General features: G+C 32.4%; 1 protein-coding gene across 1 annotated transcript; it reads left to right on the top strand.

Annotated features, from left to right (window-relative positions):
* The first annotated feature begins 302 nt into the window (after window positions 1-302).
* LOC139493975 (whey acidic protein-like) lies at window positions 303-14,597 on the top strand. Its single transcript, XM_071282144.1, has 7 exons — window positions 303-464; window positions 1,287-1,401; window positions 2,177-2,227; window positions 8,902-8,991; window positions 11,117-11,233; window positions 11,824-11,949; window positions 14,443-14,597. Exons 4-7 carry the CDS (start codon window positions 8,952-8,954, stop codon window positions 14,595-14,597), a joined length of 438 nt encoding a protein of 145 aa, XP_071138245.1. The 5' UTR covers window positions 303-464; window positions 1,287-1,401; window positions 2,177-2,227; window positions 8,902-8,951.
* The last annotated feature ends 4,302 nt before the right edge of the window (window positions 14,598-18,899 follow it).

The raw sequence follows: 18,899 nt of genomic DNA, 5'->3' as shown, positions 1-18,899 counted from the left end.
GATGAATTATATGTTTTTACGGTTCATATTTACTATACTTTTAGAGCAATTTAAAACAATACATTTAATTTTAGACTTTAACTTTATACTCCACGTTTCCCTGGGTTTCAAATGCTTAGGTTTGGTAAATCTTTTATGCTTTTATTTTTCGAACTCTAACAAAGATATGTTTTTTTAACAAGTTAAAAAATTAGGAAAAGCGTTAATTTGTCTCTCGAAAACTTATTATTTGGCCATAAGCCTATCATTTATCAAACTAGTAGGATAAAGCGTAATGTGCACAGCATGGTATAACAACATTATGTGATGCAAATAGTATAAATATATGTTTTATACTTGACTATGTCATAATTTTGTAATTAATTTGAAGACGTTGTTTGAAGAATTATCATTTGTGTTAAACCTAGTCATATAAAATGTTGAAAGCTGGGATTTTGATACTATGCGTAATTCATTACGTACATGTAAGTTTTTTAACATTAACAAGTATTGAAATGAAAGGTTCTTACCTATATTATTGACTTGCATTTCCGATACAGAAACACAGATTATCGCTACTAAGTAATTACAATTTTTTCCTTTGATCTTTTTGACTGATAATTTCCTTTCCCAGCGGATTCGAATGAAATGAAAACTTAGTCAAGTGGTATTGCTAGAACTTAAAAGAACACATGCCGTTGTCAAAGGAAATAAACAACGTCTTTAAGGTAAAATAGCGATAAACAGATTATCATTGGTCATCTAAACTCGATTGATTTTCTCAATCTCGTTGAGATAACCAACGATAATCTATAAATATTTGATTTTTAAATCATCGATTCTACTAGTAATTCATACTAAAATCCATCTTGTAAAGTTTATCAGTTAGATTTACAACACGTTTGAAAATTTATAGCACCGTTGTCTTCAATAATGAACAAAGCTCACAGCGCACAGTTAACTATAAAATGTCCCGAAATCACAAATTAATGGAAAAAATTTCAAACGAGAAAAAACAGACTGCCTGATTAATGTACAAAAACTGAACGAATAACAAAAATGTAGCACATTTGAGCAGGATCAAAACACTTCCCGAATTGCAATTTCGACTAATGAATTTGAATGTTCCATTAGTATCTACCGTCTCTTTTGTCATGCAATTTCATGCAGTGTGATTGAATTTTACAATTTTGACATGCCATTCATAATCCATTTTACTGGATAATTGCGTGTACTTGTAGCTATTGTAGTTTAGAGAGTCACCATTCCCTTCATTTACACATATTTTTATTATATATTCTGAACAGAGTGCGTCTGATAGTCCCGGATTTCCAATCTGGTTGAATAACAAATCAAATCCATGAGTATCCGCGTGTAGCCGATACAGGAACCAGTGCAAATCGGATACGGAGTGTAAACAAGGTCAGTTTTCTGTCGTGTCCAATACAGTAACCAGTGTAACTCAGATAAGGAGTGTAAACAAGGTCAGTGTACTGTTGTGTCCAATACAGGAACCAGTGTAACTCAGATAAGGCGTGTAAACAAGGTCAGTGTTCTGTCGTGTCCAATACAGGAACCAGTGTAACTCAGATAAGGAGTGTAAACAAGGTCAGTGTACTGTTGTGTCCAATACAGGAACCAGTGTAACTCAGATAAGGAGTGTAAACAAGGTCAGTGTACTGTTGTGTCCAATACAGGAACCAGTGTAACTCAGATAAGGCGTGTAAACAATGTCAGTGTACTGTTGTGTCCAATACAGGAACCAGTGTAACTCAGATAAGGAGTGTAAACAAGTTAAGTGTACGGTTGTGTTCAATACAGGAATCAGTGTAGCTCAGATAAGGAGTGTAAACAAGGGCGGTATACTGTTTTGTCCAAAACAGGAACCAGTGTAACTCAGGTAAGGAGTGTAAACACGATCAGTGTACTGTTGCATCCAAAACAGGAACCAGTGTAGCTCAGTTGAGGAGTGTAAACAAGGTCGGTATACTGTTGTTCAATACAGGAACCAGTGTAACTCGGTTGAGCTGTCAACAAGGTCAGTGTGCTGGTGTGTCTTAAATAGGTATCAGTTTATTTTTTACTAATTTTGGAATAAAAGGGTACGACATTGTTGGATTTACTTTCACACAGAGACACAGACATGTTACCCTTGCCATATATTTTATCTTTTAATCATTTATTTATTAATTTACAGGTCAACTGTGTTGTTCTAATCCAAGCTGTGGTAGAACGTGTCAGGCACCAGGTATGTGTTTTTTCATCTTAGTCTGTGATAGAGCTTCAACAATAACATTCTCAAATCACTAGACATTCATTTAAGCGTCTTTCGAAGGAAGACTTGCGTACTATGCAATTACAACATCATCATGTTGTACAGGGATGTTTGGCAAGTCGTATTACTGTTTATTCCAATCTAAAAAAAATCATTAAGTATATGTGATACCTTATAAATATGTTTATATACGATATCTTATATACTGTATAAAAAATCTTATATACTGTATAAAAAATCTGATATACTGTATAAAAAATCTTATATACTGTATACAAAATCTTATACTAGTATACTGAAAAATATATCTTATAAAGTTTATAAAATCTGCTAGCTTTCCTACCTCAGGAATAGACTACCTCAGCTGCATTTGGTAAAACTTTTAAGAATTTTTGGTCCTTAACGCTTTTCAACTTCATACTTTATTTGGCCTTTTAAACATATTTTGATTCGATCGTCATTGATGAGTCTTAAGAAGACGAAACGCGCGTCTGGCGTAAATATGAATTTTAATCCTGGTAGCTATGATGAGGTTATTATATAATTTACAATGAGGGTCGATTGTAAACAAAACTCTACTACAAAAGAGATGATTTCAACTTTTCAATTATGAACTTTCCATTTCTAAGAAGCAACATTCCAGCAGCACCTGCATATGGTGTATATATCTCTGCATTGATACGATATTCCCGTGCTTGCATTTGTATGATGATTTTCTTGATAGAGGGTTGTTGCTCACAAGGAAGCTATTTATCAAGAGTTCCAAATGGTGAAGTTGAAATCATTTCTTCTTTAATTTTACGGACGCCACGAGTAAGTTGACCGTTATGGAATAACCGTTTCACAAATGATATCGGATATGTTCCTTACGTCGAAACTACAATCCCCTTCTCTTTCATAAATATGACCTACCGAATTGCTAGTAGACTGTTGATCGGATTCGTTATCTCATAAGCAACACGACGGGTGCCACATGAGGAGCAAGATATGCTTACCCTTCCTGAGCACCTGAGATCACCCCTAGTTTTTGGTGGGGTTCGAGTTGTTGATTCTTTAGTTTTCTATGTTGTATCATGTGTTCTATTGTTTGTCTGTTTGTCCTTTTCATTTTTAGCCATGACGTTGTCAGTTAATTTTCGATTTATGAGTTTGACTGTCCTTCTGATATCTTTCGTCCCTCTTTTATAAGATATCATATTAAAAAAAGTATATAAGATATCGGATAAACTATATGATATATCCTATAAATATGTTAATGATATGATATCTTATATACTTTGTAACATATCTTATATAATTCATAAGATATGATATATAGTTAATAAGAAATCCTCATACAGATTGATTGATTGTTGGTTGCTTAACGTCCAGTGGCAAATATTTCATGCATATTCAGGACTAGAACAAGTTAATAATAAATACAATAGGTAGGTTGTTATAATAAAAGCCATCTAGGATGATGGTCTGGGAAATTTAGCTGCCACTGGAAAATGAGGGTATATTGGATAGGGATAGAAAGTTTGCCTTGCTACAGGCCACCTACGGACCCCTAAAAGTATTGTTGCAAGGGTTCTCAACTTGCAAAGAGCGTGGCACTCTCTTTACACGAGGCATCAGATTTTACGTCCACCTTATACAGAAAATTTTATCATATACTTAGAATTAATAACATATGATGTTTACTGTATGATAATAGTATTAAATTAAAGTAAATTCCATATTTTTCGAATTTGTGCTTAGCGGGCTGGTATGCAAAGTTTATCATATGCTTCGAACGTTATCACATGCCTTTCCGTAAAGTTATCACATGGCATTCTGGTGATACTAGGCAAATTCCGGAAAATACTACGTTTTCAGTGAAACATTACAAAGAAGTGTACAAAACAATTTTTTGGATACTGGAAAGTATATTGAGTAAAATAATTGAAAAAAAAGTAAAGGGATTATTTAACAATTTCAAACATTAAACAGAAAGTTACTTTAAAACAAGTGTTCATTATGTATATTGTTGATTTGTTTTGTTTGATTCGTCTATACTTAAATGTTTTTCTTTTCTGTTGATGCATATGATAGAAAAATTTCTTATCGACTGTACTAAATTTGGGGTCCAACGTCCGTGAACGTTTAGTCTTTGAACCACTTTTTGGGAACCACGTTAAAGGATTAATATATGAATCTGTTATTTTTAGCTCACCTGGCCTAAAAGGCCATGTGAGCTTTTCTCATCACTTGGCGTCCGTCGTCGTCGTCGTCGTCGTCGTCGTCTGTCGTGGTTAACAATTTTTCAAACATCTTCTCCTCTGGAACTACTAAATGGATTTGAATGAAACTTAACATGATTGTTCCTTAGTATATCCTGCACAAAATGTGCGCTTCGATTTTTGATCCGTCAAAAAACATGGCCGCCGTTACTTAAAATAGAACATAGGGGTCAAATGCAGTTTTTGGCTTATATCTCAAAAACAAAAGCATTTAGAGCAAATCTGACATGGGGTAAATATGTTCATTAGGTCAAGATCTATCAGCCCTGAAATTTTCAGATGAATCAAACAAACCATTGTTGGGTTGCTGCCACTTAATTGGTAATTTTAAGGAAATTTTGCAGTTTTTGGTCATTATCTTGAATATTATTATACAGTGTTATAGATAAAGATAAACTGTAAACAGCAAAAAAGATCAGCAAAGTAAGATCTATAAAAAAGTTAAATGACCAAAATTGTCAATTGACCCCTTAAGGGGTTATTGTCCTTTAATGACAATTTTTCACAATTTGTTCATCATATTTGCTAACTTTAACAAATCTTCTTCTCTGAAACTACTGAATGGATTTGGTTAAAACTTAGCATGATTGTTCCTTAGATTATCCTGCACAAAGTGTGTGCTTTGATGTTTGATCCGTCAAAAAACATGGCCACCGTTAATTAAAATAGAACATAGGGGTCAAATGCAGTTTTTGTCTTATATCTCAAAAACGAAAGCATTTAGAGCAAATCTGACATGTGGTAAAAATGTTCATTAGGTCAAGATCTATCAGCCCTGAAATTTTCAGATGAATCAAACAAATCATTGTTGGGTTGCTGCCACTTAATTGTTAATTTTAAGGAAATTTTGCAGTTTTTGGTCATTATCTTGAATATTATTATAGATAAGATAAACTGTAAACAGCAAAAAAGATCAGCAAAGTAAGATCTACAAATAAGTTAATATGACCAAAATTGTCAATTGACCCCTTAAGGGGTTATTGTCCTTTAATGACAATTTTTCACAATTTGTTCATCATATTTGCTAACTTTAAAAAATCTTCTCCTCTGAAACTACTGAATGGATTTGGTTAAAACTTAGCATGATTGTTCCTTAGATTATCCTGCACAAAGTGTGTGCTTTGATTTTTGATCCGTCAAAAAACATGGCCGCCGTTTTTTCAAATAGAACATAGGGGTCAAATGCAGTTTTTGGCTTATATCTCAAAAACGAAAACATTAAGAGCAAATCTGACATTTTAAGGAAATTTTGCAGTTTTTGGTCATTATCTTGAATATTATTATAGATAAAGATAAACTGTAAACAGCAAAAATGATCAGCAAAGTAAGATCTACAAATAAGTCAATTTGACCAAAATTGTCAATTGACCTCTTTAGGAGTTATTGCCCTTTAAAGACTTTTTTCACAATTTGTTCATCATGTTGACTTACTTTAAAAAATCTTCTCTTTTGAAACTGCTGTATCAATTTCAGCCAAACTTAGGCTAAATGAGTTTCAGAGTTTCAGAGTATCTAGTATAAATTTTATATTTCATTTCCTTGCATGTCAAGAAACATAGCTCCCATGGCTAAAATAGAACATAGGAGAAAATGATTTTTTTTTTGCTTTTGAAGAAAATAGGACGATTCAAAGAACATTTAAATAAATTGAAAAGCAAAAATAATCATTGATGAGAGATTAAACCAAAAAAATTCAGGTGAGCAATTCAGGCTCTTGAGAGCCTCTTGTTCCATTGTTGAAGCATATGATAAAAAGATCATAACATGTCATTTTCATATCGCATGTATTGTCAGACCTCGGTCAACATCAGCTTTCGAGCCATGCGGCTCTTGGGTTGATATTGAACCTAGGGCTGATAATACACGCGATATGAAAAATGACATGTTATAATCTATATATAAGATCTAATGAAAATAAATTATATAAGATATTTTATGAACATAAAATAATATAAGATATATTATATATTAAATGAGATATCTTATAAATAATGAACACTGTTATGTATTCTACATAAGGTATCTCAAAAACTAGATAAGATATATCATAATTTTTTAAAGATATCTCATAATGTGTATGAGATATCTTGAATTATTACTTATAGTAAAAAGCATTGCTATAGAGATACCTTTCCGTTATTTGAATGGATAGAAGAAAATGTTGTATGAGTGCCAATGCGACAATTCTTTCTTCCAAGTCTTATTTGTAAAAGTAAAAAAATATAGGTCTATAAAACTATTTAAACACTGTTATTTATAGCATGAGGTGGCTAAGGTGCAGTCATGTTGAAATATACCTCTTCTTTACTGTCTTCGTTAATTTATCTCCATTTGACTGTAACTTTTATGACAAACAAATAAAGGCAATATGATCGAAAAGTCATTCCATGGTTCCACCTCGTTTAAAATGTTATTTAAGATTGATCCTTCGATTTCAGAACAGCATATTGTACTTTTCATCGTTAGTTGAAATATACATTGCATATGTTTTCAAAACCGTTCGATATAACATTAGTCTATATCGATGGAACAGCTGTTTGGTTGATCATTAAAATAAAGAAACGTTAATATATTTGGCATTGTAAAAGTACAAACGAAGTTCTAACCTAATTACCTATCAAATGTTTTTTCTGATCCCGGTTGATTTTTCAATATTTCAAAAAGTAAAATCACAAAAATACTGAACTCAGAGGAAAATCAATACGGAAAGACCATAATCACATGGCAAAATCAAATAACAAAACGCATCAAAAACGAATAGACAAGAACTGTCATATTCCTGACTTGGTACAGGCATTTTCAAATGTAGAAAATGGTGGATTAAACCTGGTTCTATAGCGCTAACCCTCTCTCTTTAATAACAGTCTCATCAAATTCCGTTATATTTAGATGATGCGTTAAATAAACAGTCACAATTGATAAAATAGTCAAAATATGGGTACATCAGTCATCATCGAATAACAATTTTAAAAGGGACAATTTAACAGAACACAAAAACATCTATCTACGAACACATGGATTGACTTGAGTGTCTGACGTCACAAAATTTGTACACGTCACATAAATTTGTCGTTCAATGTGCATACAAACAGTTTTAAAATTTTCATAGGATGTAAGCATACAGAGTTAAAAAATCAAAAGTATGTAAGAACACATTACAGAAATAGACCGAGATTTAAACTAGTCCAAAAGTTATAGGTGGAATTAATGAGAATCCAAAAATAGTTAATTCCACTACGCTATTGAATGATTTTGACGTTTGTGGTTCAACGTATATAGTAATTCATAATAGAAATATATCATAATGACATATTATAGACCAAAATAATACTGACGGGATCTTTTAAAGTACAGAGTCACGTAATACGAAGAAAAGAAATACAAACAGTCGCATATACAAAACAAACCACCAAAAAATGAAAGCCAATACACACACATTGACGAGATGTATAAGTACCGAGCCACGTCAAACGGATTTCACATAAAACCATTCAACAGTAAACGTAATATAAATAATAGAACAAAGACAAATGAAAGAACAAATAAACATGTTGTTAAGATGATAAACAACATCAGTACGCAGAATCTATACATCAAGACCATCGTGTATTATTTGAGAAGTTGATACAGAATATTTATCAACAAGGTCTTGGTACCTTCCGATGAACTTTTTTTTCAGAAAAAGGACGAGACGTTCTTTGACATACCCCTGGTTCATCAACTTTCAACTCAGACACTGATGACGTTTTACAAAGTCTGAGTAGGAGCTGCAAGCTCTTGAATATTGAAAACGTTAGGAAATATATATCCCATGTGCAGGTGAAGTTGGTATGTTGCTACTAAGGTGGCTGAAATTTATAATTTCAAAATTAAAATCGTCTCGTTTGTCATAGATTCAGGTACTGAGATGACTGTGTAAGTCAAATTCGAGATACTTTGATTTATAATTTTGTAATTCGTCGAATATTTGAATTTGTTGTTTAGTTCACTTGTACCCACGAAAATTGGTATTTAATAATACTGAATGCTTAGCATGCTTAGTATTCTGAAAAAAAAACAGAGAAATGCAAGCAACGTTTGCTATGCTCATTTACAAAAGACGTGTTGAGATGGCAAATGAGTAAATTAACAAACTAAACAGATCCGTGTTAAAAACTAAAACTAGAACTGAGAAAAACACATCAAATATAAGAGGAGAACTACAGACACACAACATTTAAATGTATCACACACAGAAACGAAGTACAATATAACAATGGCCATTTTCCTGACTTGGTACAGACAATTTCAATAAAAAAAAATGGTTGGTTGAACCTGGTTTGTGGCAAGGAAAAACCTCCCATATGCAATTTGTTTAATTTATATTAAATACACTTTGTTTTACAGTACCAAGATGTGGCCTTGTTTGTGCTATAGCATGTCCCTTCGGTAATGTTATGGATGCAAACAATTGTCCAACTTGTGCATGCAAAACAGGTAAGGATGTTCTGTTATTTATTTCAATATGAAAGGAAAGTACGTGATTATATTGTTCTATATATATATATTAGTATAATAGTTTAGATAAAAAGAATCAAATTCGATTATCACACAGTGTTTTTCCCTTTTCTTCCTGATAAAAAATCGTAAATCGAGAATACCTCTACATGTCAAACTATTTCAGTTCTAGTGTCAGCTGCAAACAAAAAAATAAGAAATCACTGAGCCTAGTCGAATTTACGTCTTGATCCGTTGCAATTATCATGCCACATATCGAGATTGTGTTCCTTTGTAGGATATTTTGCCGGTATTGTTAAGAAATAATTGATGCAAGTTAGACTTTATTGTAGTTTTAACATGTGTAGGTATTGTATTCGTATTTTGTTTACCCGAGCAATAGTGAGGGCTAAAATAACACGAATATAATGCCTACTCATGTCCAAACTACAATTAAGTAAAGTTTGCATCAATTATTTCGATTCTGATTAGGACAATTAGGTTAATATCTATGTCCGATGTGTATAAGTGTATAACGTGTGTGTAGGTTCTTACATGAACCTCCTTTTTATGTGTAAACTAGCAAACGACTGGCAATGCGATTTTTTCAGAGGGAAGATTTTTTAACAGCCAGCATGAACAGTTATCGTATCTAGGTCAAATATGTCAATTTCGAATTGCATCACATTACAGTCATGATAATTTAATTAGTATAACAAGTGCATCATTGGAGTTTGGAAGTGTTTTAATTTAAAGAAATATGCTAAATGCATGTCAAGTTGATCAAAGTCATTATTCTGCAGTAGTCAATATACCCATTTGCAAACAAATTTTATTGGATTTAGTGCATTGTGTTTATTCACAATACAAGAGAAGCACATCACATTAGAATGAACCATTATTGATTACCTGTTGCGCAGGTAAACTAGAATGCCCCGGTAACGACTGAGTTTGCTGTCGTTTAGAATAGGTAATATATAACAGCCGAATACAACCAATTGTTGACTAGAAAGAGCAATTCCCGCACCCGAAGGCGTGTTTTAGCTGGTCTTGAAAGAAAAATGTAGATTAGTTCCGTGATAATGGATGTCATGTTTAACTCCTAAATACAAGACTAGCAAAGGACACAGGTTCCAGACTTGGAATAAGCACAAACAATGCTGCGGGGTTAAACATATGTATTAAGATCTCAACCTCCCCCTATGCCTGCAACACAATAATGCGCGTAGTAAATCATAGTTAAAAAGAAGTCCGAGTTCGATATCAGAATAGGTAACAAAAGAAACTAAACAAAAAGATCATGATACATATATGTAAAGAGTTAAAATTTAAAAATACCAAGGAAAATTCAAAACGGAAAGTCCCTAACCAAATATCAAAACAAAACGACTATCATATTCCGGAATTGGTAGACACATTTCCTTCTGAAAAAATGACAGATGATGATAAAGTTTGTTTCATAACTAGCTAAACCTCCCACTCATATATAATTTACCTTAAACTAGAATTAAGTACCCTTACAATTCCAACTGTGATCTTTTCTTTTAAAAATCCTTCATGTTCAAGATCTTACGACTTTTACGACTCAAACTGCTACTACAATTACATGACCGATTCCTTGTCTTTAACAAAAAGTTGATGCAAACAATAAATGCCTCCTATTGATGCTCTACGTGATTCTTTACATCAGTTCATTTCGTCAATCGCTGTCTTTTTAATGATGCTTCAAATGATTTTTACAGTCTGACTTAATGCTTTTTCTCACTTTCCCCGAATTAGGGAAGTGTTCATGGCTAACATACATGTTTAATCCACCAAATTCTGAGTGATTCTGTCCTAGGTGAAGAGCCTGACATTTGTCTGTGTTCGTGAGTTATGTGTGTTTATCGTTTTAAATGACGTATTGTGTTAAATGTTTCACTAAGCATTTTAAAATTTTGACAGATTCAAATTATATTTTGTTGAGTCGGTGCAAATACTTATTCTTTATATTTATGCGTAAATCAACTGATCACACCTAGACAGGCGGCACTGAAGATTGTGCTTTACGGAAGTTTGTCAGCAGAATGATTTTTTCTTAAAAATAACTATCACGGGCTATTTAATTAAAACTTTTGTATTATAGATTCAGTCTGTGAAAAGGGAACGCCTCAAGGTGAATGTGAAATAGAAATAGAACCATTTCCCAGTAAACCGTGCCCATCGGGAACCTACTGCATAAACTCTGTCTGCTGTAAAATCCGTAAGTTTTATCATTGAAGAGAACATTTACTATGTGACATAACTGTATTTTACAGATATTATACATGCGCCATCCATGTAGTGCTTATTAAGTATTGAAAAAAGTTTACAACGACCAGTATTCGAAAAACGAAATATATTTCTGGTCAGAAGGTTTTAAAATGAAACAATATCAGTAGTGTAACAATTACAGTGCCTGATGCAATCTGTACTTTTTAAATTATATATTTGTAATGGTATGAATGACTTCAAGTAATATTAGGTAAAGAAGACAAGATTAAAAAAAAAAGTGTTTGCACTCAAATTAGACAGTACAAATCACGTGATCACTGCCTACGTTACTACCACGTAGTGTGATTCAGATATGACCATTATTTGTTATAAATTCAGAGAAGACAAATGTTTGTGTTTAATGCAGCGACGACTATGTTTGTGTATTACATCTGCCATAGTCGCTTGATTGCCATCTTTTTATCTAAAAAATATATATCGAAAAAGACCTAGTGTATTACTTCAAAGAGCTGTTGAAACTATGTGATATATACCTAGAATACGTATTAGTGATATTTTTATATGTTTATGTAAATAAAGCTTGTGATTATGGTGATCCTCATCCAACACGTTTCTGTGGAATGGTTGTTAGTTCTAACAAATGTCCTACTGGATATCATTGTAAAGGTGGACCGGCTGATGAATACCATGCCTGTTGTCCGAATGGTAAGGATAATTTTGTCTTAAGGATGTTCGCTTGTCAAGTTTTTGAAATTTTATCAGAATTTTAGAATCCTCTGGTTTTATCCATTTTAATGCAATACAAATTTTGCCCATTGACCCCCTTTTTTCTTTTTATAAATCTTTAACACGTTTAAATATAAGCCATCTGTAAGAGTCTTATATATAAAAAAGAAGATGTGGTATTATTGCCAATAAGCCAACTACATTGTATCCACAAAAGACCAAAATGACACAAACATTAACAACTATAGGTAACCGTACGACCTTCAACAATGAGCAAAGCCCATACCGCAAAGTCACCTATACAAGCCCCGATAAGACAATGTAAAACAATTCAAACGAAAAAACTAACGGCCTTATTTATGTAAAAAAATGAACGCAATTCAAATATGTAATACATAAACAAACGACAACCACTGAATTACAGGCTCCTGACTTGGGACAGGCACACACATAAATAATGTGGCGGGGTTAAACATGTTAGCGGGATCCCAACCCTCCCCCTAACCTGGGACAGTGATATAACAGTACAACATAAGAATGAACTATAAAAATCAGTTGAAAAAGGCTTAACTCATCAGATAGACAACAAATACAAGTGGACGTGGCCGGGTACTTATACATCCCGACACAAATAGACACAATGAACACATCTGAGAGTACTCGCAGTTATCTGCCAGCTAATTTAAAGCCATTTACAACCAATAAAAAAGTCATGCATCTAAGAATAAAATAAATATTTGTTATTTTTAAAAAATGATAAAACTATAAATAGCAAGAGAGAACATTTTCCCCCAAAAATTGGTTACTTTAATAAGTCCCTATCAATATATACTAGTGTTATGAAAAGCTTTTTATTCTGAAACTGAGTAGCGAATCTCCTGAAAGTGCAATGTAGTTAACTATTAACTTTTAGCTATTGCTTATAGATAAGCAATGTGTTTTGATTTCATAAGTACATGTGTAACAACAACTGTTATAATTGTAATGGTTACGAGGTAAGTAAAGACCAATACTTGTCTGATATGACCGTCATCTGAATTATGTTTGATGAATTTTACGAGAGCAACAGTAACATTTGGTTGTAAAACTCTAAGTTGGCATTTCCCACTTCTAATATCACGTGTTACACTAAGTAATTGACATTGATTACTTCCAAATTCACATTTTAATTCAGATCACTATTTTTTCAACAAATACCAACAAACAATAAAGACGCGCAAACATGCCAAGTATGAATTCACAAATAAAGCTCTGATTAAAAATGTTAACAACTGAATATTAGTCTGAAAATATAAGACTATAACATTCACAATCATTTTCAACAATTCCATCAGTGTAAAGTTTTATACCTCGATGTCACACTCTTCACCCCAACTCCTACCCACATTTTCTATGTGTCTGCTCCAAGTAAGGATCCTGCAGTCAGTGGTTATCATTGGTTCCTGTCTAGGCCATTTGTTTTTCATAATGTTTTGTTAATCTTAAGATTTTAGTTTTCCAGTTTTAATTGTTGTACAATTTACAGTTTGAGTCTTTTATTATAGCTTAAGTATAAGACTTAACATGTTGAAAATGATTGTTTATTGTATATGTCAAATATTTCTAAAGATTTATATTCAGTTATTAATATTTTTTGTTTAGTTTGGGAACCAGAATTAACTGTTCTTGTTATCGACTTTCTTTAATAAGAATAGACTAACATTGGAACTATGTGACTTATTTTGATGATTGTTGATTTTTTGTGCTGATAAGTGGAGCTGAGGTATATTTAGCTGATTTTTATACTAGGGTATGTTTTTTTTAAATGTTATGCTGTTTCGTCACTGTAACAGGTAGTGGATAGCGATTGAAAATGTGTAATCTTTTATAAGTTGTATTTTTCACCCTTTCAAATGTGGAAAATGAAGGACGCCTATTAAGTTTTGTTCTAGCCCAATTCTCCTTTAGTTATAGTAACAACTTTTGGTATGAGCATGTACCCGTTTTATTTGCCTGTAATTAATGTTGGCGTTGATTGCTTTCTGTATTGTTTATTTTTCGTAACTTGATTTGTTCACAAACAAGGACGTTAGTTAAATTGTTTCAATTGTTTTACATTTAGTCAAATCGGCGACTTTCAATGTTTACTTACAGTATGTGTTTTGTTGGGTTTTGAAGGCTTAACGGTGAACTATTGTTGCGTACGTCTACGTCTTCAGGTAGATTGTTGTTGTTTTTTCAATCATATTACATTTTCATTTTCTATACATTACATACATGTATTTCTACAGAGAAATATTATTTATTGCGGTATATTACTTCAAGAACTAAATATAATGAATATAAAAAGGAAACATCAAATCGAATTTTGTATTCATTATATTTGATTATTTAATATTCAAGTTTAAATTACTTTTAATAGTGGTATTCTTTACGAATATATACGTTATAGTAAACTTTATAATGATGTCTTTATTTTTCTCACCATTGTAGCCAAAACAACGAAAATAGGCCGTTGTCCAAGAGACAAATATCCACGGACTTATTGTAACGTTCAAAGACACTGTAAAAATGACGCATCGTGCCCTGGAACAAAGAAATGTTGCGAGCAAGGCTGTCGTTATAAATGTGTATATCCTTTGAACTGATGAATTCAATAAAACTACTGAATAATACAATTTGTTGTACGCTACTGGTTAAAATATATTTTACATATATCTCATATATATAGTTTCTATCTTATTTTTAAGGAAAACTTTGCATAAAAGTGAACAATTGATTCATTCTGTATAAAAAAACACAAATTCATAAATATATATATTTTTCTGCTTGATTTAAGATCAGCATCGATTTTAAATTCAGAGTATCAATTATCTGCGCGCGGCCATTTTAACATCTTTTCATTTTGAAACCACGTTATATCTGTAAATTTTTTTGTGACGTCATTCTATTGTTGTACCATTTCTTTATTTCTGTGTTTAAACTGTCATTTACCTGTAAGAAACCATTATCTTGTCCAATATTTTTGGTAGTTCAACTAATTCTTACTTGTAAATGATAGTCCAGTCACTTGAAACACTATCATTTCCGCCAATTGTTTTCATCATGTGAAAAACATTCAACCAAAGAACAAATATGAAAAGAATAAAAAAACACATTTTTATTAAAGTCATCTTCAATACAATAATTTTGTCGCTCACCAAAACGGTCTCCTGAGAAAAAATGATTTCCAAACTGATTTTAGCACTACGAATACTTAAATTCCTAACATAATTTTCAGCTACAATTAAAATTAAAAAAAACACACAACAATAATGCTTCTTACGAACCATAGATTATGCAGCAATACAATGCTCATAATCAACTTAAACCTCACCCGTTGTACGAAATGCAAATCTAGAACTTGCTTCATGAACTAGGGGAGTACAGAAGTTTTTTATTTATAAATTAAGGATTTTTGTCCTGAAAATGCATAAAATATTTGCCACTGGCCGTTTAGCAACCAACAATCAATCAACCAATAAATTTAGGTTTCGACGTTGATTTAGAAGTTGTTGTATTTTAAGTCTGATGTTATTGCTTGAATATGGATATAATGCAACACTTCGCTTATAAACGACAATTAAAGTGAGGAGCAGAATAAAAGAAGACGTTACCGCATGTTATCTTTTAAACAAATCAATCATGTGTCCTATTCTCACTGTGTTCGTAGTGAGCGTTTTATAAAAAGAAAATAAGAAAAGAGTTTGTTTTGGAAAAGGAAAACAAGAGACAAAATCATGTTTTGGTAACATTAAAAAAAAACCATAAAGGGCATAAAAACAAAAAAAAAATAGAAAAAAGAGCGACACGAACTTTCAGAAAAACGTAAGGGAGGGAGGTCGTATTCAGGTGGTATTGTTGGGGGGAAACAACAGTCTCTTGAAAATCCGATGAACAAAAAAATTTGAAATGATTCACGTTGTTATCTCTTCATTTGATCATTTTAATTATAAAATTATATTTGAAATAAAATCGACTGGAGTGTACTCGATATGGTTCAACGTGAACCTGTCTTCATAAGCTATTCTTTCTTTTCCATTCAATTAGTAAGAAATAAAACCCAAGAAGAAACAAGAATCTTAAAGGAAATGGCTACATTTTGAAAAATAATAAAACATGCAATTATTATAATTAGGTGCTATTACTATATTGTCTTTGTAATTAACACTGAAGTCGTATATATCTGAATACACATTTGTTTCAAAGTTTGAAAAAAAACCCACTATCACTATTAACGATATGACTTTCCTCATTCGTAGACGTAAGAATATACTTACATCGTCTTTATAAAATTTTGAAACACAAAACACATGTAAAGGTATTCACGGGTTAGTCCTTGCGCACGCAGAAATCATGATATGCATACGCTGTGTCTAATCTTCATGTAACAATGTATGAACATTGTGCCATAAATCAAATCCATTCGTTCAGTATGTATTCACATGTGTGTGTTCGTGTATCATAAGATTGAGTTAAGCCATTTCAATTGATATTTTATAATGTGTATTTCTATGTAATGTTACACTATGGATTAAACTAAGGGTGGAAGTTGGTTTCTATTTAAACGTTTTTAAGTCAGGAACCTGATGTTCAATGGTTGTCGTTTGTTGTGTGGTTCATAAACCTTTCTCGTTTCTCATTTTTTTCATATAGATTAGACCGTTGGTTTTCAAGTTTGAATGGTTAAACACATGACATTTTCTGAGGCCCTTTTTAGCTTGCTTTTCGGTATGAGCGAAGGCCTCGTGTTAGAGACCGTACCTTTTATTGCTGACTATGCAGTATTGGTTTTGCTTATTTTTCAAGGCCGTATTATGACCTATAGTTTTTAATTTCTGTGTCATTTGGTAGAGAGTTGTCTCATTGGCAATCATATCACATCTTCTTATATCTATTTACATCAGATATTATTACCTACGAACGTCTTCAATTATAATCTCGATGATCAATAGATGGATCTTTTCTATACAATTTATCAATATAGAAATTGTAAGTTCAATTTATTCAAATCCGTTAGATACAAAAAATAATGTATTTTGACGGGATTTTGGTGAATAAAATATATGACTGACTGACTGAGTAATTTGTTACTTAAAACCGCACGTATTACAACAGGGAGGAGGTCCACAGCAGTGAAGACAGTGAATGGGTCCTACAAAGTGAAAATTGATATATGAAGATGACGAAAGTGTAATGATAAACACATAAACTAAAAAGGCATGCTTGATACACCAAAACACGTTGGAAGGCTACAATACGTAGTAATAAGGGTTACTATATGTTACCTTTATTGCATGGAATGATTTTAGGTGGTCCAGAACATCTTACTCCTTCTCGGTAGAATATAGTGGGTTTACCATCGGTACAAATCCATGGTGGTGAAAGGAACTGATGTGGACATGGACATAAAATACAAAATAGTGACAAAATTGAAAAGTTAAACAAAATAAATAACGTATAAATGTTTAGTGTTTTCCAATCTCATTAAAATCCGATGTTCTGATACGCCACCCTTCACTAATGAGATTGACTGGTTTCCATTATACATTCAGACAACTGTCCGACCTCTATTTAAAATAACTTGTTGAGATATTTCCTGGTCAATATTGATTTTTTTTTGTATCTTTCAATGAATTGACTTTTGAGTATGTATCTTCAATCTGATAAGCTGACTAAACCACCGATAGCAAATGCATGATGAAATTTGGATGAAAAAGGTTTTTGCTTTCTTCCTTTCGAGTCTTTTTTATTGTAAATTTAAGAGTTTCGAACTCAAAGCAGTGATGAATGGTTGCTTTCTTACTTTTATTTTTTCCTATAGTTAATACATTCTTTCTTTAAAAATACGTAATCAAATAAGTTATAGTCATTCTTATCAAAACGGCGAATTAAAAGATGGTTGCCATACCACAAGGCACAGGTTCAGAACATTCTTATTTTGCAACCTTGAGTGGCGTTTTCAACGACGCTTTTGTAAACAGCACTAAGTCTATATCTTTTGATACACTTGTTTTATTATTATGTTTTACGTTAGGATATTAAGCTGATATTGAGCGTATCTATAAATTAACAGTATTCATCTATAACAATGTGTGTGCAACTTCATCTTACTGTGTTTATCCGTTGCAAAAAAATGATGCAAGCAACCTCTAAATTGACAGGATCACTAGGTTTGAAGTCAAACTAGGGAATAATCTATCCGATAGTTAGAGAGAACCGTGTAAAAGTAACAAATGCTTTCTAAGCCAACAAAGATTTCAGCTTATTTTTGCTAGCTTCTACGGGCATTCTGTATCTGGTAAAGAATGGTATCATTTGCAATTTTACCAAATCCAATATTTTTATATTGTGATGAAACTTAGATGCAGGTTATGCAAAAAAGCAAAAATTAACAAATAACAATACGTTGGTGCGATCAAAAGATTTACATTGCCTACTCACTTTTTGGCAATTTGTTACATTTGCAAGTCTGACATCCGTTTCCGTCTAGGCTTAATCCATGTTTGCATTTACCTGCCGGGCATGTGACTTTGCTGCATACTAAATAAAGGCAACAGTAGTATACCGCTGTTCAAAACTCATAAATCCATGGACAAAAAACAAAATCGGGGTAACAAACTAAAGCCGAGGGAAATTCATTAAATATAAGAGGAGAACAACGGCATAACACCGAAACGTAACACACACAGAAACGGACCAAGCATCAGACAAAACACCACGAGAATAACAAATATAACATGAAAACCAAATACATAAATTTGGGATAGACAAGTACCGTGCCACGTCTTATCTCAATATCTCAAAAATAAGAGAAAACACAAACGACTCAACGTTAAAATGCAACACACACATAAACGAACAATAATATAACAATGACCATCTTCCTGACTTGGTACAGGACACTTTTA

The sequence above is a fragment of the Mytilus edulis genome, chromosome 11, assembly GCF_963676685.1.
Source record: "Mytilus edulis chromosome 11, xbMytEdul2.2, whole genome shotgun sequence".
NCBI classification, from domain to species: domain Eukaryota; kingdom Metazoa; phylum Mollusca; class Bivalvia; order Mytilida; family Mytilidae; genus Mytilus; species Mytilus edulis.
This window is presented reverse-complemented; position numbering and strand designations above follow the sequence as displayed.